The 26,782-nt window shown below is 50.3% G+C and overlaps 1 protein-coding gene across 2 annotated transcripts in view; it reads right to left on the bottom strand.

Moving 5' to 3' along the window:
- The window catches only part of IL11RA (interleukin 11 receptor subunit alpha), a 65,849-nt gene that overhangs the window by 11,888 nt on the left and 27,179 nt on the right, over window positions 1–26,782 (bottom strand). For both annotated transcript variants that reach the window (XM_063128372.1, XM_063128373.1), the window contains exons 3-6: window positions 13,198–13,297; window positions 10,232–10,292; window positions 8,125–8,291; window positions 7,740–7,854 (exon numbers count right to left, since the gene is read on the bottom strand). In XM_063128372.1, coding sequence (XP_062984442.1) covers window positions 7,740–7,854; window positions 8,125–8,291; window positions 10,232–10,292; window positions 13,198–13,297 — 443 coding nt within the window. The remainder of the gene's footprint in view (window positions 1–7,739; window positions 7,855–8,124; window positions 8,292–10,231; window positions 10,293–13,197; window positions 13,298–26,782) is intronic.

The raw sequence follows: 26,782 nt of genomic DNA, 5'->3' as shown, positions 1-26,782 counted from the left end.
GCGAAGTGCATGGAATGTTGCTTCACATACATGAGCTCAGTGTTCAAAAATCTTTCTCCCTCCCCCCTCTCCCCAATACTAGAGATTGGGCGGGAGGGATGTCTACGTGCAACTCAGGTCTTTGTAGCACTCACAGCACTTTCTGTAATTCACTCTGTTACACCAGTAATGCTGCTGCAGAATCCAGGGGTGGGTGGACGGGTGGTCCGCCCCGTACTGTGAGCCGGCACTGATTCTCCAGTGCAGGGTTGGGACCTTTTCTCCAAAGGGAGAGGCTACCAGGGACTGGTCAGCTGCTGCAGGGTAATGCCAGGGTTGACCAGAAGGAGGGACTATCTGTCAGGGCAGAAAATTTATCTACAGAAAGATAAGCCCTGAATAAAACTGGACTTGGCATAGAGTCCGAGTTTTAGTATCAATCAATCAATCAATGTACGTTTATTGGCATAGATCGCAAGCTGAATATGAGCCAACAGTGCGATATGGCTGCAAGAAAGGCAAATGCTATTTGGGGCTGCATTAATAGAAGTATGGCTTCTAAATCACGTGAGGTACTGGTTCCTCTCTATTCGGCCTTGGTTAGGCCTCATCTAGAGTATTGCGTCCAGTTCTGGGCTCCACAATTCAAGAAGGACGCAGACAAGCTGGAGCGTGTTCAGAGGAGGGCAACCAGGATGATCAGGGGTCTGGAAACAAAGCCCTATGAAGAGAGACTAAAAGAACTGGGCATGTTTAGCCTGAAGAAGAGAAGATTGAGGGGAGACATGAGAGCACTCTTCAAATACTTGAAAGGTTGTCACACAGAGGAGGGCCAGGATCTCTTCTCGATCCTCCCAGAGTGCAGGACACGGGCTCAAGTTAAAGGAAGCCAGATTCCTGCTGGACATCAGGAAAAACTTCCTGACTGTTAGAGCAGTACGACAATGGAATCAGTTGCCTGGTGAGGTGGTGGCCTCTCCCACACTAGAGGCCTTCAAGAAGCAGCTAGACAACCATCTGTCAGGGATGCTTTAGGGTGGATTCCTCGATGGCCTTGTAGGCCCCTTCCAACTCTGCTATTCTGATTCTATGATAAAACAACCACAAACCATACGTAACATCATGACATCCTCCCGACAAACTAGTACTCTTACTTTGTGCAATTCAGCCAGCTCGTATAGTAGACAGTGCTAATCTCCCTGCTGACTATTCCACCATGCCTCTGGGCATAGCTCCCGGTCTTTGATAGGTCATTACATAATGGGCAAATAGTGCAACGTTTTCAAGCATTTTAATATACTTAATAATATAGCGTTTTAGTATCACAGCAGGTGTTGCTAGTTAATGATGAAACTGTAAAGGTCAAAGATAACGGGAGACGTTCCCCCCCTCATCCCTAATTGAATAATTGACTGATACAATAGTGTTATCATCTAGTTTCTGAATGTATATATAGTTGTACATATTGAACGTTTCTTTCTCTCATTGCTGCTGGTCAATGGAAGGTTATGTGTTGGAATGTTGTTATGCCTCAGCAAACTCTTTTACTGGAGAAACTCCACGTCTGTGAGTATTTCTTTTGAGAGGGCACTCTGTCGTCAAGTAAAGGGTTGAAGGCTTATATGCGTTTACTTAAACTCTGCTAAGTACTTAACACTCTCTTCCCAGAGCAGGTGACAACTCAAGACTCATAGAATCATAGAGTAGTAGCGTTGGAAGGGGCCTATGAGGCCATCGAGTCCAACCCCCTGCTCAATGCTGCAGGAATCCACCTCAAAGTATCCCTGACAGATGCTGCCTCTTGAATGAGGTCCAGGATCTCTTCTTGATCCTCTCAGAGTGCAGGACACGGAATAACGGGCTCAAGTTAAAGGAAGCCAGATTCCGGCTGGACATCAGGAAAAACTTCCTGACTGTTAGAGCAGTACGACAATGGAACCAGTGACCTAGGGAGGTGGTGGGCTCTCCCACACTAGAGGCATCCTAAGAGGCAGCTGGACAACCATCTGTCAGGGATGCTTTAGGGTGGATTCCTGCATTGAGCAGGGGGTTGGACTCGATGGCCTTGTAGGCCCCTTCCAACTCTGCTATTCTATGATTCTATGACTCTATGCCTCTAGTGTGGGAGAGCCCACCCACCTCCCTGGGTCATGGGTCCCGTTGTCATACTGCTCAAGGGTGGCACCAGGAGGTGCTGTTGCTGGCACTGAGAATCCCCAGTGCAGTGTGTGTGTTGTGCCAGCCCAGCACTGCCCCGGCTGGGCCCCGGGAGGAACGACGGGTGAGGAATTAGTTTCTTTCACATTTCAGTGCAAACGTACCAAATTGGACCTTCCTGAACCTAAACACGAACTGGAACGCAGCTCAAAGCCAAACTCTAAACATTTCTAAGATCTGAGATGCAGTTTACAGAACAAAATAATTTTTTAAAAAAAAACATACAAAAAATTCATTCACAAAAAAATACTTGCCCTGTCTGAAAAAAGTGCACAAAAATGTATCTTTGCAAAACTATGTACAAAAATGCTTCATTTGATTGGGACAAACACTTCATTCGATGTGTCCATCTGCAAAAATGTGCACAATATTTTAACTGTTGTAAACCGTCCAGAGAGCTTCGGCTGTGGGGCGGTATATAAATGTAATAAATCAAATAAATATAAATAAATTTGGAAAAATGTGTACAAAAATGTGGTTCCCCCCCCCACACACATAAAAATGCACCAAACGAATCATCTGGACAAAAACAATAATAATTACAATCTAACGTGGAACAAATTCGGCCTTGGGAAAATGAGAACCTGAGTGGAATCAAGCTTGCTGCTTGTACACCGCCCCCCCCCGCCGTTGTGCCTTGTAACTGCAGCTGTGCTCTACACCAGAGGTGGGTGCATCCCATTGACAATGGAGGGCAGAATCCCCCAGTCACATTCTGAATGCAGCAGGGAGTGACTAGAAGCTGAATATGAGCCAACAGTGCGATATGGCTGCAAGAAAGGCAAATGCTATTTTGGGCTGCATTAATAGAAGTATAGCTTCCAAATCACGTGAGGTACTGGTTCCTCTCTATTCGGCCCTGGTTAGGCCTCATCTAGAGTATTGCGTCCAGTTCTGGGCTCCACAATTCAAGAAGGACGCAGACAAGCTGGAGCGTGTTCAGAAGAGGGCAACGAGGATGATCAGAGGTCTAGAAACAAAGCCCTATGAAGAGAGACTGAAAGAACTGGGCATGTTTAGCCTGGAGAAGAGAAGATTGAGGGGAGACATGATAGCACTCTTCAAATCCTTAAAAGGTTGTCACACAGAGGAGGGCCAGGATCTCTTCTCGATCCTCCCAGAGTGCAGGACACGGAATAACGGGCTCAAGTTAAAGGAAGCCAGATTCCGACTGGACATCAGGAAAAACTTCCTGACTGTTAGAGCAGTGCGACGGTGGAATCAGCTACCTAGGGAGGTTGTGGGCTCTCCCACACTAGAGGCATTCAAGAGGCAGCTGGACAACCATCTGTCAGGGATGCTTTAGGGTGGATTCCTGCATTGAGCAGGGGGTTGGACTCGATGGCCTTGTAGGCCCCTTCCAACTCTGCTATTCTATGATTCTATGATTCTATGAAAGTAGGTACACGCCGGCCTTCTGTGCATGGGGCCAAGTTTTGAATAGGCTCATTCATTGTGCAGCCAACAATAAACACACAACAGTCCACAGGGCAGGAGGGGAAATCCCAGAGCCATGTTAACAAGATAACGAAATCCCTCGCCACTCAGAGCATCTTCGGGTTTGAGAAAGAGCTCCCTCCAGTGGGGCATTTCCCATGAGGCCGTGCCCCTAAGGGCAGCAACCCAACTTTGCACCTGATGTTTTGCAGGCACTGCTGCAGAGATGCTCAGAGTGCCACCAACTCTGGGCTCAGGGTCAATTGCATCGGTCAGTTTCACATCAGGCACAAAACCAAGCTAGGCAGGTGGAGCTTAAGGACCCTTAAACCCTGGAAGGAAAGGAGGAGAACACACTGAGAAAACGCAGCATTAGAAGATGTCTCTCAAGCACCCCTCCGTGAGGGTCCTGGACTGAAGTGGGCAGTGGGAAATCCGCTCAGGGATAAAACACCTGGTTTGCATGCCGAAGAGGCCAGGTTTGAGCCTAGGCAATTCCAGTTAAAAGGACTGCAGCTCCCCGTCCCGGTTTTTGGGGAGCCATTGCCCACCGGAGTAGATGGGCAAGGGCTCTGACTTCATACATCCTTCACACATACCAAAAACACATCTCACGCATTCCCTCTTAATCCCATTTTTGGTATGCAGGGAGGAGACGACGCCAGCATTTATATGAAACTCAATCCAGACAAGACTGAGATGCTGCTGGTGGGTGGTTCCTCTGATTGGATGGGGGGTGTTCAACCGGTTCTGGATGGGGTTGCACTCCCCCTGAAGGAGCAGGTTCGTAGCTTGGGGGTTCTCCTAGAACCATCTTTGTCACTTGAGGCACAGGTGGCCTCGGTGGCACGGAGTGCTTTCTACCAACTTTGGTTGGTGGCCCAGCTACGCCCCTATCTGGACAGGGATAACCTAGCTTCAGTTGTCCATACTTTGGTAACTTCCAAATTAGATTACTGCAACGTCCTCTACATGGGGCAGCCTTTGAAGACGGTCCGGAAACTGCAGCTTGTGCAAAATGCGGCGGCCAGATTGATAGCTGGAACAGGAAGATTTGAGCATATATCACCAATTCTGGCCCACTTGCATTGGCTGCCTATATGTTTCCGAGCCCAATTCAAGGTGCTGGTTTTAACCTATAAAGCCCTACATGGCTTGGGACCACAGTACCTGATGGAACGCCTCTCCCGACATGAACCTACCCGTACACTGCGCTCAACATTGGGAAGCTCGGAGGATGGCAACAAGGGAGAGGGCCTTCTCAGTGGTGGCCCCCCGACTGTGGAATGATCTCCCCGATGAGGCTCGCCTGGCGCCAACATTGTTATCTTTTCAGCGCCAGGTCAAGACCTTTCTCTTCTCCCAGGCATTTTAAGCAGCATTTAATAACGTTAAGTTTGTTTTAATGGACCCAAGAATTGTTGTTTTAAATGGATACTGTTGTTTTTATACTGTTTTTATGTTTTTTAAAAATTTTGTGTACTTTTAATGTTTACTATTTTTAATTGTTGTAAACCGCCCAGAGAGCTTCGGCTGGGGGGCGGTATAGAAATGTAATAAAATAAATAAATAAATAAATATCATGCAGAACACAGGTGAGATTCTTCTGGAGAGCGGGAGGTTCTCGGAGGGATCCCTGCTCTCAGTGCGAACGCTCATCCTGCTTTTGCTCCCATGAAACAGGTTCCTGCAGAGGTGAAAGATTCTGCAAAAGCTATTTGGCTGAAGGCCACAGAGGGCCACAGTGCAGTGCGCCATGGAAAGCCATGATTCTCTCAATCCCCTTTTCAACTCTCTTTAAAGCTTCTGCCTCCAGCTTCTGAGTGGCTGAAGCAAGGGTGAGCGACAGGCCAGGCGGTGCCTGCAGCTCCTCCTGCAGAAGGGCTCCCACCCCATCCATCCCGGGCAGGCCTCCTTCTTCACCAAAGGCTCGCATGAACGGCTGGGACGCAGGGCCAGGGCCCGCGAGCGCTTTGCCTCGAACGGCTGGCCGGGCTTACTGCAGCCCACTCCCCGCCAGCCCTGGCTAATAAACCTGGCAGCGTCCCCCAGGCCCTGCCTGTGCAGAAGGCCCCGTGTCGGACAGCTGAGCCTGCTGGCCTGGGAGCCCCCATTTTATACGAGGCAGCGCGGCTTTCGCTTCTTTACGGCCTCGTTAATTCCGGCAGCAGCGCGCCCAGGGTCCGCGCCCTCGCTTGCTGCGGTGGAGGCGGTGGGCCTGGAGCGTCCCTCCCTGCGCCGCGGCACCGTGACTCCACCCTTCTGGAATGCCGGGAGGCCAATCGGAGCTCCCCTTTTCTGCAAGCTGCCTCCCCCCCCTTACCCGGAGAGTCAAATCTTTCTGTGAGCATCGATTTGGAAGGAGCGATGGAAAGCCGTGGGATACACGTTTTCGGGAAGGTCTTCTTTCCAAGGGCCGTGGCCAGAGAACAGGGTTTGGAAAAAGACTTGGCAATTTGCTGCCCTTTGCGGGGCAAGAGAACGTCCAGTCAGAATAATGCAAGGGGGGAGAGCACCAGCCCCCCCCCACAGCTCCCATCGCAGCCCCCCCCCCCGAGTGCTTTGCCCTGCCTGGGTCAGTCCCGGAAGGCGCCTGAGCGAGAGAAGTGAGCTGGCGCGATCCAAGCCGTGCCTCAAACTCCGGCGCCATCACAGAAGCACGCTAGCAAGGGCCGGGCAAGAGGGACCTTAGAGCGACAGGACTAAGAGGCTCCAGGGGAAAAACAAAAATCCCGGCTCAGGATCAACTCGTGTGCAAGGACTGGCCGCTTATTTGGGCATTTAGCAGTTCAGGAAAGCAACCTGCTCCCATGAATGGCATCGCACAGGATGGAGCTGCTCAAAACCCCCACACCACTGCATGCACGCGCACGCACAGGGGGTTTCAGTTTTCAAGTGGCCCCCGGCTCATAGCTGCAACAACTGTGGTGCTGAGCTCTCCCCGGCTCACTGGTAAAGCAATGTCCAAAGGTGACACTGGAGAGAGCCCTTTGGGAAGATGCTGCCCTCTTCCCCGAGCAGCAAGGCCTTTCCCCCCCTTGGTCACTTCCCTGAGGCCCTCTTCCCCCAGCGCAGAGGTGGGGAACATGGGGCTTTCCAGATGCTCCTGGGTTTCAAATCCCATTAGCCCCAGCCAGCACAGCCAAGGATAGTGAGTTGTGATGGGACTTGTAGCCCAAAGCTGGAGGGCCACAATTCCCTCCCCCCAGCCCCGCCCTACAGACACCAAGCCTGAATGAACTGATCCCGCGTCCTCCTCCTCCTCCTCCCCCCCCCCGCCTCCCGCACTTGGCTCCACCTCCGTCGCCCTCCGCTCCCTTTCTTGCCTCCGCTTGACTGACCTCGAGGTCTCAAGCTCCTCAAGGCAGAGACCTTCTCTCTGAGGTTGTCGATCATCCATTCAGTTCGGAGCCCCTCCTTTCCACCGAATGGTGCTCAAGGCAGCTGAACAGCAGCCACCCACACCACAGAAATCAAACACATAGAAACACAAAACGCGCCGTCCACGTGGATCACGGTCCTGCAAGAGGCAGAAGGCCGCCCCAAGGAATCTGCCCCGGGGTGTTCATTCCCATTTAGGGCGCGTGTCCAGTTGCAGGCAGGAGAGCCAAACCCAGATCGACGCCCCAGTTCACCCCAACCGCCTTCTGCCACAGCAACTGGATTGCAAAGCAGAGGCCTGAGCGCCGCGTGAGCGCTGGAGGGCAGCGAGTTGCCACGTTCCCCCGGGATGCACAGCTACGGAGAAGGCAGCTGGCCCAGGAGGGAAGCCCTCGCCCTCTGCGTGGGACGTGGCTGTCATGCAAAAGAAACCTCCTGCTCTAGAGTCCAGCCCCTCTGGGCACCGTGGGGAGAGTTTGGGAGCAAGGAGGAGCTGTGTGCGCGACGGGGAACGGAGCGAGCCCCATCAGGGCAGATTCTGGCACGAAACCACGTCCCCTAACTGCCTCTGAGAGATGCCGCTTTGGCAGAGGTGCAGGGGAAGCGGGCGCAGGGAGAGCACGTGCGTGCGTGCGAGCTCACGGGCTGGTCTCCGTGTTCTCCGTTCCGTGGCGCGCGCGCACATGCACCCGCACACCCGCACACATGCACACACGGAGCCATACCTGTAGGTGGTGATGTATTTGGTGGGCAGAAATGTCTCAAGGCTGGAAGCCCAGAAGCAGGAGAAGTTCTCGTAGTTCGAAGCTCTGCAGGAGATGGAGGGCAACCCGGGCGCACCTGCAGGGGAAGGAAATGTTGTAAACCGCCCAGAGAGCTTCGGCTGTGGGGCGGTATATAAATGTAATTAAATAAATAAATAAATAAAGGCGCCGCTTAGAGGGGGAGCGCAACCGCCAACTCTAGAGGAGGCCAGCACCACACCGGATTGCCCCTTGGATCCTGGAAAAGCTCGCACCAGCCTAGCTGAGAGAGGGCTTCCGGAACCATCCCCCCGCCCAGGCTGTGCTTCCCCAAGGGACGCTCGCCAGCAGCAGAGCCCGAGCTTACGGCCGAGGCGGAGCGTGATGGAGCTGAGGAGGAGCCCGCTGGCGTCGTGGCAGCTGTAGAGGCCCTCGGAGGAGAGCTCGGCGTGCGGCAGGAAGAGCTGGCCTTGCTGGACCGCGGAGTCCTCCGGCAGCGCTGGGGCGCCGTTCCACTGCCAGGTCGCTGTGGAGCTAGAAGCCAGAGAGCTGCAGTGAGGGCGAGAGAGAGAGGCAGGAGGGGCGGCCGACCCCGGCAGGGCCCGGCCAGCCCATTGCGCGTTCGCACAGCCGCTCCAGCCCACCTTGCCCAGCCTGGCACCCTCCTGAGGCTGAGTGGAGGAGGAGGAGGAGGCGGCAGCGGTGGCACACTCCTACCAGAGGGGGCGATATCAGTACTCAGGGTAGCCTGATTTGGGGCAGGGGCAGGAGGAAATGTACCGCAAGTAGGGGTGAAAGGAAAAGACGTGGCTACTAGCCACAAGGGCTAAGTTAGGGTGACCCTATGGAAAGGAGGACAGGGCTCCTGGACCTTTAGCAGCTGTATTAAAAAGGGAATTTCAGCAGGCGACATTTGTATATATGGAGAATCAAAGCATCATAGAATAGTAGAGTTGGAAGGGGCCTAAAAGGCCATCAAGTCCAACCCCCTGCGCAGTGCAGGAATCCACCCTACAGCAGAACCTGGTGATGAAATTCCCTCTTCATCACAACGGTTAAAGCTGCAGGAGCCCTGCCTGTATCGGGTCAAGCTAGGCAGGGCTCCTGCAGCTTTAACTGCTGTGATGAAGAGGGAATTTCACCTGGTGCGACACGCATACAAATGACACCTGCTGAAATTCTCTTTTCTATGCAACTGTTAGAGATACAGGAGCCCAGTCCTCCTTTCCATAGGGTCACCCTAGCTAAGTATTTCCCGCAGTGTCCGTGGCAATGTGCCTCTGTATGCCAGTAGTTGGAAGCATGAGCCGGAGGGTGCTATTAATTATTATTTTTCATTTGTTAGACTTGTACACTGCCCAATAATAATAATAATAACAATAATAATAATAACAGTAACAATAACAATAACAAATTCATTTCTTACCCGCCTCTCCATTTTGATTGAGGCGAGGAACAACAATCAGTATAAAATACTGATTATAAACATATCATACATTGTTAAAACTTCCTAAAAAACATCCTAAAAGCATCGTAAAAGATCCTAAAACTTCTCAACTGCCCTCGGGGCGGTTTACAATCATAAATACAAACCCCAAAATGCCCCCACAAAATAACCAAGCACACAAATACAACAACGAAAGTATCAAAATAGTGCAGCATTAAACATTCAGAACGTTTTTAAACATGTGGGCTTCGTGGGGGCAGCTGGTTTGCCACACTGGGGGCAGGATGGCAGACGGGGCAGGAAGGCCTCTGGCACGGCCCCGGAAGGGCTGCTCTTAAAATGCAGAGCCACCTTAAAAGTTTAAAACTTCTATGCAAATTATTCAGATTTTGTTTGTGACGTCCAATCTCGACACCTTGACAGACGAAAAGCAAACAGAAAAAGACAACCCCCCCCTAAATATGAACTATTATGACATAGTCCAGGGGTCAGGATTCAGTCTTTTCTCCCCCTCTGTCTCCGTCTCCCCCCGCCCCTCCATGCTCCCCGTGGGTTTCTGTCCAGTTTTGCCCCCAGTGTTAGGATTCTGTCTTCTGGCCAGCTTACTTGTCCTTTGTCGGGAGTCCCATGGCAGCCATTTTGTGGTGGTGCCCAGGACAATTTCTCAAATTGTCAAATGTGCCCATGGCCCAAGAAGCTTCCCTACCGGTGATTTAGGCATTCTTTTGTGTCTTTTAAAGCATGCGTCAAGACTGTATTTCACAAACAAAAATGTTAAGGCCACAATTAAACTTGCAAAACTGGCCGGGAAGATCACACGCATTTTCCCTTATCTGTATTCTCGGCACAGGGCAGTGGCAGTGAAACCCGGGGGTGGGGGAATAAATATGGGGTGCACTAAAAATGGCTACCGCTTGTGACTCAGATGTGACTACGAGGCAGTGACGGTTTGTTAGCCAGGGTACGCCAACATTTCCTTTTCCACCTGCTCCTCTGAAGAGAACCAGGACCATTCATAGACACCTACCCTGGACTCACTCCAGCACACGTCAGCGTCACGTCTTTTCCCAGCTGGCCGTACGTCACTCCTGCAAGAGAGGTCCATCAGCGTGAATCCCGGGACAGAAGGTGCTCTCCTGCTCCCTGGCCTGTGGGGAGTTGCCCCTGGGAAGGGTGGCTCCTAAGCCATGGAACCTTATGGGGCCTTGTGCAGGAAGCGATGGACCACACCCGTAGCACAGGGGCTGCTCTCCTCTTTGGTACCCACAAGCATCAGCGCCAGGAAAACCTCACTCCTGAATCCCAACCTGCTGTGCCTAGAATGAGGCACAGCTGGGACTCACTTGGGCTGCCGTAGCCTCACTGGCCCAAGCAAGAGAAGGAAGCAGCCCTGATGGTTGGGTGCGATCTCCAGTATTCGAGGCAGGAAGCCTGTGTGCACCAGTTGCTGGGGAACATGGGTGGGAGGGTGCTGTTGCACCATGTCTTGCTTGTTCATCCCCGGCCAATGGCTGGTTGGCCACTGTGTGAACAGAGTGCTGGACTAGATGGACCCTTGGTCTGACCAGCCAAGAGCACTTATGTTCTTATGTTCATCATCCCAAATGCCCATGATCTGAAGATGTCTTACTGGCTGCGGCTGCATTTAATTGCCCCGGGTCTCCTCTCCCTGACATGGAGAGACACCCACAAAGGCAGCTGGATGAAACCTGCTAATCAGAGGCTAAACTGAGTTGGCTTTTCAGCTCAGTGCTTATTAGGCCTAGGTTTTTTCAAAGCTAAAGAAATATTGAAACAGCGTTTACTGGACATTAAATGACAAAATAGCTTGTCCATAATGAGGAAATTGAGCCCTTATCTCAAACAGTCCTCGTCCAGTTCCAGGATAAGACACCGGCGTATCAACAGCAGCTCATATACCCTAAACGTAGAACAGCTTTTTCAAGTGCACGTTTTAATGTGCTTCCTTCTGTGGTACTTGAAGGCCGCGATAGAAGAACTCTGTCTCAAAATCAGATACGTGTTTGTGGAGATGTAAATATTAAATCTGTGGCCCACGTGCTGCTATTTTGTTCTTTGTACAGAAATACTCGTCAAGAGCTAATTACCCTCTTATTATTGCCTTATCCAGGGCGTCCAACTGATTATTATGTGAACTTTCTTCTTGAAGATTGCGACAGGTCAGTTACAGCGAAAACTGCAAATTTTTTCGCAACTGCCATTAAAACTAGGGCTGCAATTGCATCCTGAGTTTTAAATTCTATAATTTTCATCCTAACTGAGTTCACTGTTTCAATTTGCTTGGTGATACTGAGCATATTTGTATTAAGGATTTTTTTAAAAAAACCTGGGACATTTATTTATTTATTTATTGCATTTATATACAGCCCCAAAGCCAAAGCTCTCTGGGCGGATTACAAACGTTAAAAACTAGGGATGTGCTCCGCTTCTAATCGGACCGGAGAAGCAGGAGCGGAGCGGGGGGCTTCGCCTGCCCTTAAGGTGGAGGCGAAGAGGATTGGGGGGCCGGCGGAGCGTGGCGGAGAGGATCGAGGTGAAGGCGGATCCTTCACCTCGATCCGGAGCTCCGCCGGAAAGGTAAGTGGGGTTTATCGGGCCCTGCCGCTGTCGCCCATGTGGCGATGGCGGCAGGGCCCGGTAACAACCCCCGCCCTCCTCTCCCTTACCTGCCTCCGTCCGCGGTCCGTCGCCGTCTTCAATTGAGCCCGTGGTTCCAGCAGGAAGTCTGGGCCGCGGCCCAGACTTCCTGCTGGAACCACGGGCTCAATTGAAGACGGCGACGGACCGCAGACGGAGGCAGGTAAGGTCCCCCTCTCCCTTGGTCCCTTACCGGGCTCTGCCGCCGTCGCCGCATCCGGAGCTCCGAGCGGAGCGGAGTGGGCACAGGCGGAGTGGGGGTGGGGCGGAGCGGCCCGATCCGAAAATGGCGGATCTGAAAGTGAAGCGGAGTGGGGGGTCCGTGCACACCCCAATTAAAAACTGTAAACATTAAAAACAGATATACAAAGTTTATTTATTTATTATTATTAATTATTATTTATTTATTATTTATTTATTACATTCTATACCGCCCAATAGCTGGAGCTCTCTGGGCAGTTCACAAAAAACATAAAAAGCATAAAAACATAAAAAAAAACATAAAAACAACAATATCCTTATAAAAACAGCTATTCTGGGGCCCTTTAAAAACAAACAAACTCAGCTCATGTTATTAAATCCTGTTGTTAAATGCCTGTCTGTTTTATGATTATTTTATTGTTATAAATTGCAATGGCGATTGGCTTGGTGCAAATACAATTTTAATTTGGAATTTGAAATAGGAAGATGCACAACAGACAGTGGAGTCCTGGAACCTCTGACTCGCTGGTGAAGAAGCCGTAATTCCGTGGCAAAGCACATTCCTGGCGCCTAGGGACATCCTAAATTCAATTCCATGCCAGGTTGTGGGTTTGTGGGGGAAAAGCACTCTCTGTGTGACACCTTCAAAAGCCACAAATATTCAGAAAACATACTAGCGGCTTAAGCCCTATTCAGGCGTTCTGTTCAAACACCTGAGGAGGGAGGAGGAGGAGGAGCACTCTAGCGCCAGCAAACCTCTGCAGCACGGAGCTTTTTGCCGCTGCATGGCAAAGAACCCAGGTTTTCAAGGATTCTGCATTGCGCATGATGCTCACACAGGGTCAGAAGGCCCTCTGCTGCAGTGGTTTGCCCTCAATGTCCGGATGCTCCCCCTCAGTCTGCCCATCGCATGTTCAAACAGAACGCCAGAACAGGGCTCCAGCTGAACTCCTCTTGTGCTGGTCTGGTGTAACAGGGCAGCAGCTCCTGATATCTTGCCTTGTCCCTGCTTCGAAATTTCCTCTCTGCCTTGGCTTTGGGAGTTGATGCTGCAAGACATGACTTCCCCACCCCAAATCCTGCAAACAACCCCTCCAGCCCCAGCCTGTTATTACTCTGCTGTGGTTGACTCACCTTCTTCCCCCCATTCTCCTGACATGGTGATGGACGTGGTCACCAAAACAGCCGCCAAAAGCACTACCACTCTTCCGACACATGAGACGAGGCTCAGCATCTGGGGGCCGGAAAAAGGGGTGGGGAGAGAGAAAGGAAGGACGGGTTACCTGTAGGCAGAGGCTCAACACCTGAAGCTATTGTGCGTGTCTGTGTGCGTGTGTGTGTGTGTAAGAGAGAGAGTTGGGGATGGATTCCTCCAACGTTGGCTACTGGGGAGGACCTCACGCAACCAGGAATAACCCAGATGACTAGAAGCCACTTGCAGAAAGTCACACAGACAGATAATCTCGCTGTAGAGAAATTTGAAAGTTCAACTCAGACTCTTGCCCAAAGTTAGGGTGACCATATGAAAAAGAGGAATTTCAGCAGCTGTCCTTTATATATAGGGAGAACCTGGTGAAATTCCATCACAACAGTTAAAGGTGCAGGAGCTATACTAGAGTGACCAGATTTAAAAGAGGGCAGGGCACCTGCAGCTTGAACTCTTGTGATGAAGAGGAAATTTCCCCAGGTTCTCCATATATACAAAGGACACCTGCTGAAATTCCCTTTTCTATGCAACTGTTAAAGATACAGGAGCCCTGTCCTTCTTTTCATATGGTCACCCTACCCAAAGTGCAAAGTAGGTCTGTGGGAAAATTTGGAACAAGGATTCCACAGCTAAGAAGGAAGAAGCACGTGGCCAGCAGGACAGAGGGACACTTTGTGCTTCCAGGTCTCAATGCTGAGGAAGATTTTCAGGGGCAGCTATGTAAAACAGAATCATAGAATAGCAGAGTTGGAAGGGGCCTACAAGGCCATCAAGTCCAACTCCTTGCTCAATGCAGGAATCCACCCTACAGCACCCATGACAGATGGCTGTCCAGCTGCCTCTTGAAGGCCTCTAGGGTGGGAGAGGCCACGGCCTCCCTAGGCAATTGTTTCCATTGTCGTACTGCTCTAACAGTCAGGAAGTTTTTCCTGATGTCCAGCCGGAATCTGGCTTCCTGTAACTTGAGCCCATTAGAATTATAGAATCATAGAATAGCAGAGTTGGAAGGGGCCTACAAGGCCATCGAGTCCAACCCCCCGCTCAATGCAGGAATCCACCCTATAGCAACCCTGACATATTCCGTGTCCTGCACTCTGCTCCTTCGCCCTTGCTCTGCCACCATTTGAATCCGGTGCCTGTCTCATCTCCGCTGCGCATCCGTCAATCCCCCCCTTCCCCCTGCCTTATCCTTTCACATAGGGATGGGGCAAGAAAAAAATACCCACAAATGCTGCTCCTGTGGGGGAGAATCCTACTTCAAACTTTGAAGGGGTGGGGGGTCCACTTAGCCCGGCCCGGTATGGAGGCCACTGTGCCATTTTACAAAAGGATGCCAGGGGGGCAGCACGTCCTCCCATTGGCTATATGGCCCTGTTGGCTCCGTCCATTGAAAAAACTCAAGTCCTAATCTCTGCAAGCCAATATTGGCACAGGCAGAAATCGGAGGCAAGAAACAAAGGTGCTGCCTCCGTCCGTCGGCTGTGCCCAGCCCAGGGGTTGGGGTCTTGTGCCTCTCCTGCCCCAACTCCCCGATTGTTTCCAACTCACACGCTGCTGGCCGAAATCTGGGGGTGGAGACACACTCCCAGCCCCCTCCAGCTCTCAAGCACTGCCCACCAAACAGAATGTTATTTATGTACTGAGTCTGTTTTTTCTGCCACCCCTTCAATGATCAGAGCAGTTTACAAAAGTTAACAAATAGGTTTAAAATGATTAAAAATGCTAGCACACTCATAAAAAAGTGGTGTGTTTTACATTAAATCCATAAAAAGTACATGCAATGCAATGAACATAAAGTAAATATGAACAGAGTCATTTCTGCTGTTTTTTTTAAAGGGGAAGAACAGAAATAAAGAACAGAAATAGAGGCTCAGAGGAACTAATAATTCCTGTGTTTTCTGGTACCTGTTTTTTGCTTTCTGGGGGCGGGGAAAGTCAGTTTGCTGTGTTCAGTGTGACTGAACCCCAATCCAAACCGCACTGCTGACATTCGCTGGCAAACCCCTGCTTCTCCCCTTTGCCTAGCAGGTGCCAATGAGGTTGGGATCGCGTTGGTTTCCACCAGAGCAGCGTCATTGGCGCTAGTGCTGTGATAGCCCTGAATCCGGCCCCTGGTCACCTTAGAACAGCCTTCCTCAACCTGGGGCGCTCCAGATGTGTTGGACTGCACCTCCCAGAATGCCCCGCTGGGGCATTCTGGGAGTTGTAGTCAACACATCTGGAGCGCCCCAGGTTGAGGAAGGCTGCCTTAGAAGCTGAAGTTGACTACAACTGAGGTCCCCCCTGCACTCCTGGTTCCTGTATTCCTGCTCAGAAGCACCCAATGGAGACCCTCCTCATCTCGGGACCCCAAAGGCAACGTAGCACTCTGCAAGGGCAGGAGCTGTTGCTGGCAACCCCCTCCGCCGAGAGGACTACTTTGGCTTCCACAGCCCTGACCGCGTTGAGCACTATGACTCCAGCCTGAAGTATTATTATTATTATTATTATTATTATTATTATTATTATTATTATTTCTAAACCATCCCATGGCCGTAGCTCTCTGGGCATTCTATGTAAGATCAAAACAATTTCAAACAACGTACAAAATTTAAAACCGCAAAAGCCTGCAACAGACACAGAAACAGACGTGTGAAAGCAACCATAAACAACGTTATGATGGGGCCATAAGGGTTGCTCCTCGTGTCAGAGGGCCACAGTCAGAGGAGAAGTCGAGAGCTGCACCAGAGCCAACGGATCTATTTCCAGAGCGATTGTCCTGCTTTAGAAAGCAATCAAAAGAGGCACAGCACCCTTCCCCTTCCAAGGGACCTGCCGCCACTAGAACGATCTGGGCAGGATCCAGGGCCTCCCTCTGCCTGGCCCCTCCTCTGCTTTACCCATGACTTGCTGCAAGGAATCAGCAGAGGCGCCGTAAGGATCCCTCGCCAGCTTTGCAGAGCTCATTCCAGAGTGCTGAGTGTGCAACGGGAGAGTGGCGGACAGACAGGCGACTCCGCCCACAATCTGGTTTTGATAGAAGGAGCCATTTCACAGGGCACGAGCCAAGGGCTGGGGATCACGCAGGCCTTCTCCCGTAACATCCAACCCAGCGAGTGACTAAACTCCAGGGCAGGCTGCCTTGTGAGGGGGTGGATTCCCCCTTGGAGCACCGTCATCGCCACTGGTGCCCTGACAATCAAGGAGAAGTCCGTGCCAAGTGTGCAGACCCCACAAATCAACGCAGGAGGAGGCGGAGGGGCCTGTGGTGTGCTAGACAATGGGGGCAGGATGGATGACCTCAGAGGAACCTTCTGACCTTACAACCAGCGTGCTGAAGGAAGCACATTGTGGGCAGTTGCTCCCACGCTGGCCTGGAGCATGAAAGATGCCATGCTAGAGCGATGGGAACTGGAGTAGCCTGGAAGAGGAGGGGTCTAATATTTTAAGGACAGAAGGCAAGGAGGACTGATACCGTATTTCTTTGATTCTAAGATGCCATCGATTGTAAGACGCACACTAATTTCAGTACCACCAACAGAAAAAAAGCTTTGATTCTAAGAAATAATAAACGCACCTGCGAATCTAAGACGCACCCCATTTTTAGAGATGTTTATGGGGGGGGGAAGTGTGTCTTAGAATCGAAGAAATACTGTATAATGGTGACACGACCACACTTCTGTTTTGTTTCTCCTCTACCAGCTAATAGTAATCTCTTGCACGCACACAGAATAGCCTTGAAAACTGACAGGATTCGTATTACTTGCAAAGTATTTTGTCAGGTCCCGGCTAAAAGAGGTGCTCCTGAGAGATAAAGCCCCAGTCTTGGCTTCGAATTCAGCACACACAAGGAACTGGGACAACAGAACGGGACAACAGGTAGCCTCCCTATCAAGCAGGGTGCTGTAGGGGCCTGTGGTCATGGCCCGTGTTGTGTGCAAGGGTAGACTTAGGGTTCAGTGGGATGCCTTTACGGATAGATTTGGAGCTGGTTGAAAACATTTCTTTAATTCGCTGGGATTATGTTACTAGAAATAAGGCTTTATTGTTCTGCGTTTACCATAGTCCCTGAATTTGAGTTTTCGTTTCTTGTAAAGTACGGCTACAGACTAAGCACCGCTGTGTGCTGGGACTCCCTGGCTCCTCCTAACCCCAAAAACCACAGCAAAATCAGCCTGTGGGTGTCCCATTGTCCCCTCCAGGCATTAACTCAACAGCGAGGTTAAATCCTTTTTAAGCCGGCTTTCGCTCACTCCTCCCAGGCCAGGCAGAAGGATTTTGGTGAACCAAGATGTCTGGAATAGTTTGACATGGAAAAAATAACATCGCTCCAACCTATAATGGATTGGCGTGTTTATTTATACATAGATTCCAGGGACCTGCGTGCAGAGGAGGAGCTGCAAACAGAGCAGAACGTCTCAACAGACCCAGTGGAGGCAAAGCGGTTTGCCAGTTGCTGGCTTCCTTTCCTCCCCCAACACTGGGGGGTGGATTTGGTGGAGGAAGCAGACTGCCATGGAGACCCAAAAGTGGGCTAGAGCAGAGGGTCCACGGCATCTGCACATCAGTCGAAGAGAACATGGAAGTCAAGGCCACGGTTTCTAAGCGTAGGCCAGGCGTTTGCTTTGCTTAGACAGAAGGACCCACCCCAAGAAGGCCACGGCACACCAGCTGTGTGCCTGACAGCCAGAAGGCCACGTGGCTGCAGCCTGCAGGAGACGGAATGGCGAGATCACTTCGGGGCCGGTTCCCCCTACAAGCGCCTCCGTTCCAGAGCTCTTTCGACGCTGCAGCGTCCCTGCGAAGCGGACGGGCTGCCAGAAACTCCGTGCAGCTGTTTGTGCCAGGAAACTCCTGCAGCAGCAGGCCACAAACGCTGGTGTTTAGTCTGTGTCCGCCATGGCTGCTCTGTTTGTTTATCTTTGCCAGCCATGGCTCACGGAAGGGCGCAAGGATTTACTTCCCCACCTTCTGCTCTTTGATTTGCTTTCCCGAAGGTGCTTCCCAACCCCCTGGGCAGGAAAACATGGAAAACCTGGCAGGGGTGAGCGGCTGCCATCTCAGCAGCCACATCAGTGCAGCTCCATCAAAGCTGGAGGTGTCTTCAGAATGAGGGAAAGAGCACAGGGGGAAAGACTTCGGCAGTATTCAGAGCGTCGGAGAAGCGGGCAAGCAATGAACAACGAGGCACGGCTGAGAATTTCAGCTCATTTTGGATAAGAACTGACCAAGTTCTGCAATGTTCTTCATGTTCGGGATGGAAAGAACTTGAGATTACAAAACAAAACAAAATACCGAAACTGCCCATTTAGGTTGAGAGCTTTGTGTGCTGTGCTGAGCTCTCCAACGTCTGGGTTTGAATTGCTGGGTATTCAGCTGCATCAGGGTTGAATCCATCAGGGTTGCCACCACTTTTTTCGGTGGGGCTCCTGACCTTTAAAAGCTCTCTGGCAGGCAGGTACAATGTGGTCTTCTTTACGCTGCTAAGGTGCCACCATCTAGCTCCCAGTGGTGGGCCCGGGAAAGAATTCCTCCAGACGATGGTGGCAACCCAGTACCAACCCTCCAGGGTATTATCATTAATTAATTGATGATAATACATCAATTAATTAGGGGTATGGAAACAAAGCCCTATGAAGAGAGACTGAAAGAACTGGGCATGTTTAGCCTGGAGAAGAGAAGATTGAGGGGAGACATGAGAGCACTCTTCAAAGACTTAAAAGGTTGTCCCACAGAGGAGGGCCAGGATCTCTTCTCCATCCTCCCAGAGTGCAGGACTCCGAATAATGGGCTCAAGTTACAGGAAGCCAGATTCCAGCTGGACATCAGGAAAAACTTCTTGACTGTTAGAGCAGTTCGACCATGGAATCAGTTACGTAGGAAGGTGGTGGGCTCTCCCACACTAGAGGCCTTCAAGATGCAGCTGGACAACCATCTGTCAGGGATGCTTTAGGGTGGAGTGAGTCCTGCATTGAGCAAGGACTTGATGGCCTTGTAGGCCCCTTCCAACTCTGCTATTCTATGATTCTATAACTAATTAATTAATTAATATAGCACCATCAATGTGCATAGTAAAACAATAAAAAGACCCTGCCACAAAGGCTTACATTCTAATAATTCTAATAGTTGATGAATCACACATAGAAGCTGAAGGCCCAGGTAAAGAATTGCGGAAGAACACCCCACCCTTTTACACCCCTCACCCACCCACAAGAACTATTTGGTCCCCCCACCCCCAAAAAATTGAACAGCTTTGGATTATGAAATATTTCCTTTTAGAATTTAAGACTAAGTATTTATATTGTTGTTACGTAGCATTTACTTCCCCCAAAATGATTTCTAAAAACGATGTACTAAGAACACTTTTATAGAAAGCTTAGAGATGTAAAATGTATGGAAATAGTGAACATTAAACATTAAAAAAATGTTTTTTAATCCTCTCTGGGAGGTTTCCAGCATAGTTTGTTCTTTAATTCCTTATAAAAATTATCAATCTAAAGTTTATTTTACTGATAAACATTTATGCTCAGTTTCCCAACATGTGAGTAGAGTCACCATTGTGTATTTCTGACAGTAAACGTGCAATTCTTGACAGTTTGGTTTTTGTTCTATACAGTCCTGTGTTTCTGATGCTGTAGCAGTCATTGAATGTAGTTCTAATCTATTCAGACAATAATTACAAATCTACTGAGTTTACTTTTAAAAGATCTAAAATACAATGATAATTTTATGCTCAAACTAAGTTACACACAAAATAACTTTAGGTACAGAAAGGCTGCTTTATGTTCCTAAAGCAGCCCTCTTTAACCTGGAGCCTTTCAGGTGTTTTAGACTATAATGTCCAGCATTCCAGACCCTTTGTCATGTTGCCTGAGGCTGATGGGAGCTGAAGTCCAAAATATCCAGAGGGCTCCAGGTTGGGGAAGGCTGTCTCAAGGCAACAAAGTGTAAAGAGCGCTAAAAAAAGAGGATAGCTTATTTTTCAATTTCCCCCCAAATTTCCAAATTTTCCCCCAGAAAAAAAGAAGGGGTGGGGAAAGTTTCCCCCCATAGCCACAAACATTTCCAGAACTTTGAAATTCCTACCTAAACTCCAGTCTCCACTGGCTCACGCTCTGTGTGTCTTCCCTTCCTTTCTTAGTCTTGATTGACACTTGGGAAGTGTAACTCAAGCCATCTGGATGGATCAGGAGAGGGGGGAAGTCCAACTCCCCCCACCCTTTGAAAGTGTAAAACAGGAGAAACCCGCCCGCCCAATCATCCAATTAAGCAAGTGTCTTAAAGGAAAGGAAAGGAAAGGAAAGGATAAAGGTATGGGGAAGGATGTCGCAAGGATGCGCGCCGTTCAACGGGGAGCCAAACCAAACCTACCCCAACAGTCCTGGTCTATCCAGATCTCTACTGAGCGTCGCTTACGCTCAGGGTCTCCTTGTAGATCTTGAAGCTTCTTTGCGTTGGTGAGTGTGGATGGAGACGGGGGAGGAAGGGAAACGTGCCTGGACACAGGGCCGTGTTTTATGCTCTCCTGTGAGAGGTGGGCTTGATTGACAGCTGCCTGTGCGTTGACCAATGGATGCCCAGGCACGTGGCTAGAAGGTGCCAGGAGATGGCTAGCTGTGTAAGCAAAGGTTTGCCCAAGGAAGAGGCCATTAGCTCCAGCGCCTACCTTCTGAAGCTGGGGACTGGGCAAGGAGGGCGGGGGGTGGGGTGGGGATAATCCGTTCCTGCCAGACTGTTTTGTGTATCTGGGGGTTGCTGGTTGGGACGTGGCAGGATCGACTGTCTGAAGTGGAGGATGAATTCCCAGGAGGCAGAGGCAAAACAAACATGTCTGCTTGGGCAGGCCTAGGCCATCGTGACAGCGCCCCCCCCCCACACACACACCCTCACCTCCCCGGCCAGCCCCAACTCCCTCCAGAAGTGATCTTGCCCTGAGGGGGATGGGAGAAGAAAGAGATGAAGCCTGAACGCAAAAGAAGGTAAAACTGCAAGAGGGAAGAAAGCACGGCCAGCCTCAGTTCAGTGGGCCCCAGAATGGGGGTATTCCCGGCCATCTGGGCAACTGAATCCGGCCTCGTCACCATCATATGGATATTTTCCTCCTCCCTCCCCACCCCTGTCTTTGCGTCTCGTGTCTTTTTGGGTTGTAAACCTGGGGGCAAGGACCATCCCATGACGGAGTCTTGCAAGCCACGCTGGGCCTTTCAACTGCAGAGCAGGATAAAGATGCTTTGAATAAATAAAAGGAAATAAATGCTGGCCATGTCTATACCAGCGCAGATGGGTTAGAATTTTCTTACAGTTTGCTTTTGATAAGAATTTACCAAAAAAATTGTATTTGGGGCAGAAATGGTACGCAGGCAAAGGTGAGACCAATGGCTGTGTCCACCCCTGTATGGACCCCACTGAGGCACAATCAGAGCTGGCAAACCCATCACAACTTGGCAAGAGATATTCTTCACCATATGTGCATTACACGTCTGCCTATTTTTTGAATAAATGTCCTAGCGGGGTGCCTCATTGCTCACACTGCACTCAATGCTGCATTCCCCCCCACAAAATATTATTTGAAGGCATACGACACTTGTTTTGATGCTCATACTTGTTTCTGCCAAGACCTTGTCGTGAAAAACGAGACCTTATACGGGAGAAGAGCCTGTTGGAATGAGGGCAGAATGTGGTTTCTATTCAGGTAGCTTTTAAACCTTTCAGGGCAGCCATAAATCACTAGTGCTGGCATGCTCAGCGGTTCTCAGATATGTCCAATATTTGGCGGCTCAATGACCGTGGAACTCAGCGCCACGCGAGGCCAAATGTCTGGCTAGTTCCTCTGGGGAATTGGGGCGTGTGATTCCACAGACAAATAAGTGTTTCCAGACAAGGCTCCCATGCCAAGCCAGTCATGTGGGAAGGCAGGGGAGGGGGCAGAGAGAGGAGATTTTGGACTGCAGTTAATCTACTGACTGCATTACATATTTTTAAAGTGCTCTAAAGGTAGTTTACGTGTCACCCAAAGATCAACTAAAGTGTAGCTTTGCGAAGGTGCAGAGCATTCACCAAATCATAGAATCATAAAATCGCAGAGTTGGAAGGGGCCTACAAGGCCATCGAGTCCAACCCCCTGCTCAATGCAGGAATCCACCCTGAAGTATCCCTGACAGAGGGTTGTCCAGCTGCCTCTTGAAGGCCTCGAGTGTGGGAGAAGAGCCCACAACCTCCCTAGGCCACTGGTTCCATTGTTGTACTGCCATAATGGCCATAATGGGCTGAGGGAGGAGTAATTCTGCAACCAGAGGTGTTGATGGGTACTAGGGATGTCCAAGAAATCCAAAATGGAATCAAATAAGTTCAGTTTTCCCTGAATCTGACCCACAGATTCTGCATCTTTTTTCTGAGATGCAGGGATTTCACAGACTGTTTTTTTAAAAAAAATTCTCGAATTTTACGCAAATTTGGTCATAGAAAAATACTTTAAAAACAAACAAACCACCAGACAAAAGTGAGCATTTCCCTCATACCGTAAAGCATGAACAGGTGTGTTTGTGTGTGTGGGAGGGGAATTGTGCATTGGGGAGGGGGAATATGCACATTTTTACAAGTGTGAATTTGCGCAAATCGAGAAATTGGAAAATATCTGATTCTGTCAATGGAATGGTGGAATGAATCCTGACGATTTGAAAACGCAGATGGAAAGGATTTTACAAAAAATCTGTGCATCTCCACTGGGCACTTAAAATTTTTTGGGCACAGCCCCAGAGGACATAAAGCTCCATAAAATTTGCAAAAGGTAATTTATCTGCATATATGCAAATTGCTGGGATTTATTTAAATTGCACAGAAGGAAACGCTGGCTGATTAATTTACCATTCAAAATAATCCAGGGGAAAAAAAATTCTTCAATGAATTTTCACCCCACCCCAAATCTGTACTTCCTCTTCAATTACAATTAATTTGCAATGGCTGTGAACGGGGGGGGGGGGGGGGGGGAGACGCACACACAAGAAGAGCGGCTGGTAGGGTTTTGTTTGTTTTCATGAGCCTTTTCACCTCCACCTAAAAATGGCAGCTTTTGCACCAAAATGGAGTTTCAAACATTTGATGGAGCACTAATCCAAAAGCAAGCCAGGGGCAAATTTGGGGGTTCCCCCAGTTAATTTCCCAACTCCCACCCAGATCCTGCTCCACAATCAATTCCCCTTCCATTAATTACTCCATCCATCACCATGCAATACATTTTGAAATAAGATGAAGTGGGGCACAATTCTGTTTGAGAGGGAGGGAAGAATGATGGAAGGTGAGGAAGGTGGAAGGAGGGCTCACCTCCAGGTTCTCCTCTGTCATTTCTGCAGATGTCTGTCTTTGGTGGGGACATACGACTCTCCTTGGCCTGGCCTTCACGGTGCCAAGTTGGCGCTACGTTCCTCCTAAACTCCACTGTTTCGCTCCTGCGGAGTGGCATTGACTAATCCTCACACCAGGACAGAGTGTGGCTTCTGGTGACCAATCATCAGTCAATATCCTCCAAGAACGCCCCCGCCTGAATCGACCATGGACCGAGATCAGACACAGAAGAGCCAGGGGGGACCTCACTACCAATAAAAAAGTATGGACAACTCCCCGACTTTTTAACAGTGCAGCTTCACGGAAAAGCAGTGCAATGGCTGCAAATGTGCAGTTGTGTCATATAACTGATGCGGCGCTGATTCGCAGCCACCACAGGCTTTGAACACATATAGACAGCAACCCACCCACCATCCCCCATCTCCCAACTCCCACACGAGAGACACACAGAGAGGCTAGGAAGACTCACACTCTGTGCCAATTCTCCCTGCGCCGCCCTGCAGAGAGGGGAGACACCAAAGATCAAGGGGAGCCCCCCCACCACCACCACACACACATGACACAATGCCACACAAGACCGGAATCTGATACACCCTTGGGGTCCCTGGAGAAGGACCTCCTGCCAGAATTGCTAACCTTTTAGGATTGCAATAAGCACGGTGTTTCTTTCCTCTCCCCTTGTCTTCCTCTGTTCCGTCCCTGACTCCTCCCGCCCCCCCCCCCACGTCTCTGTCTTTCATTCCCACCTCCCTTGATTAGGAAAAAAAGTTTCCATTGCTACCAATGGAAGTTTCCCCTCCTAAGTTTAATTGCCCTTTGGGGCAGCTTTAAGGGGGAGATTTTGCAGCGCCTGGAGAGGGTTGTCTCTCTCCCCCCTCCCCAGCTGCAGTCCTCTTGAGGGACTTGATCAATCCATTCTTGAAGCCGCCCCCCCTTGCCCCCAACCACCACTTCACTTAAATCTACTTTGCTGTAATTGTAGCCCATTGTTTTCCACGCAGTGGGCGGCCTTTGTCCGTGGCTGTTTTTGCAGGAGAGCACAAAAGCCTTTAAGCAGAACAAAGTGTGCGAAATGTATGTCTCTTAATAGGATCTAGATCTTCTTTCCAAGGCTGATTTTCAAAGAACTGTGCAGTTGTGGGTAAGGAATTGGGCGAGTGGCCGGAGATCCGGAAATGAAAGGTGGGGGGCAGAGGCCATGCAAGAAAGGAACGGGGCCGGGCCTGCAGCTCCTCACCCCCCACCCACGCACCGCTTGCTCCATCCCCTGGCTTCAGCTGGCCACGACACCCCCCCGCCCTTTGTCTCATTCTTCTAGCGCGCCCAGCACAGGCTGGCGCAGAGGACGGGCAGCTCCGCGCGAGATGGCTCCTTGCTCTGGCTGGGCCAGCACCTCTGTCCCCTCCTGCGCGGTGTCTGTGGCTGCGCAGCCCCACATGCCCACAATGGGGCTATAAATCCTTCGGCCTCCACATGCTTTTCCCCATTAAAACACATGAACAATCCATTACTCTCGAGCGCTCACCCAATAAAGGAAAAATGACCTCGTCAGCTGCAATGTTAACTAGCCATATTTCGCATTTAATTGTAGCCCTGAAAGGAAAACGTTTGGATTCTGTAAATTGTGAATTTTTTATTTCTTTGTTATTGTTATTGTTATTTTTTTAAAAGCCAAAAGCCATTATGAAAACCACCCCAGGCGGAGGGAGCAAGACGAGGGCTGGCGGGGCGTAAAAGGGGGGGGGGGCAGGAGCCCCACCTGGGCAGGCGCCCAACGGCCTTCCCACAAATACTAGAAATTGCGGAAGCCCCACATCTGGAGGAGGATTAGCGGCCTTGTGAGCCCCACATCACGAGGCTGAGCCAGGGTCGCCCGGAGTGCCAGGGCTCTAGAGAGGCAGAAGGGAACGTCCCTGGGATGCCGTGCCTGGTCTCCAAGGACATGGGAACCCTGGTCAAGTGCTGCAGTGCCTTCCCCAGAACAGAAGCCACCCTCCTCTCCCTCCTCACCATCACAGCCCAGGAAGCAGGCCAGGAAGGGGCACAGCAGTGCTACCGTTTAAGGGCCAGGGGTGGAAAAGGCATTGCCCCTTCATTTCCCTGGGAGACACGTTCCCGCCGCAGAAGGCAATGAAAGGGCGCCTGGGTAAATGCAGATCCTGGAAACAGGCCCGTTGCTTTTTAAATCATGGACAGAAAGAAAGAGCGACCGGAGGATTCTTGCTCTCAGCCTCAGAAAAACCGGGCTGAAGGCCCCACCCAGAGGGGTGGGTGAGAAACCAAATCTTGCAGAAACCTCAAGTCCAGCGTCTAAACGTGACCGCCTCGTGATGCCCCGTCTGCCTGCCTTGTGGCTGCACCAGACCCGCTCTGCCCTTGAGAGCTTTGCCAGAGTTTAAGGCTACAATCAAACATTTAGGGTTGCAATGGTTCATCAATCAATCTGATGAAGCGAACACAACACTTCCCTGCTATTTATGTCCCAGGTCCACCCACCCGCCACTCTTAAGCCATTTGGTAATTGCAATAGTCTGTCAATTTGTTTTCCGTCTTATGCACCGCCGACACCAATGAAGCTTGGATCATCCATGGATCCACATCTGGGGAGACGCTGGCTTCCAGTTCTTAGGGAATGGCTGTTTCCCCACTCCTGCTGTATATGCTTACTCAGAAGTAATTCCTATTGTGTCCAGTGGGGCTTACTGCTAGATCGGCATACTTAGGATTGCAGTCTATTAATTTGCTCCTGATTATATTGGAAAGATTTTGTGCTTCTAAGAGCTGCAGGCGGCATCTGCACCATCGGGACAGAGGCCTTTCCCCCCTCTCTCCCACGCAGCAGAAGGCAGCTCTTCTAAGAGGACGCTTGTTGGGACAGACATTGTCTAGAAAGAAAGAAAACTGGCTTCTTGTTTCATAAATAGCTTTTAACTATACGCAATTTTAATTGATTAATAAATCAGACTAAATCTTATATAAGTACAATTTCTTTGTCTGCTGTCCCTGGCCTGAGGCCTTGCAGACAGCAGACGAACAAGTCTTTTCAGAAGCCAGGAGATGATTTTAGGTGTGTGTGTGTGTATGTGGGGGGTGATTAGAGAAGAACTGATAAACATGAGGCTGGCGTGCTTCTAGACAGCCTTCCTGAGGTAGGTCTCAATGTGGGGGTAGGCTGAGGGAGATGAAGCCTGG

The sequence above is a fragment of the Elgaria multicarinata genome, chromosome 6 (genome assembly GCF_023053635.1).
Source record: "Elgaria multicarinata webbii isolate HBS135686 ecotype San Diego chromosome 6, rElgMul1.1.pri, whole genome shotgun sequence".
Classification (NCBI taxonomy): Eukaryota; Metazoa; Chordata; class Lepidosauria; order Squamata; family Anguidae; genus Elgaria; species Elgaria multicarinata.
The sequence above is the reverse complement of the archived record's forward strand: the minus strand, read 5'-3'. Positions and strand labels throughout refer to the sequence as shown.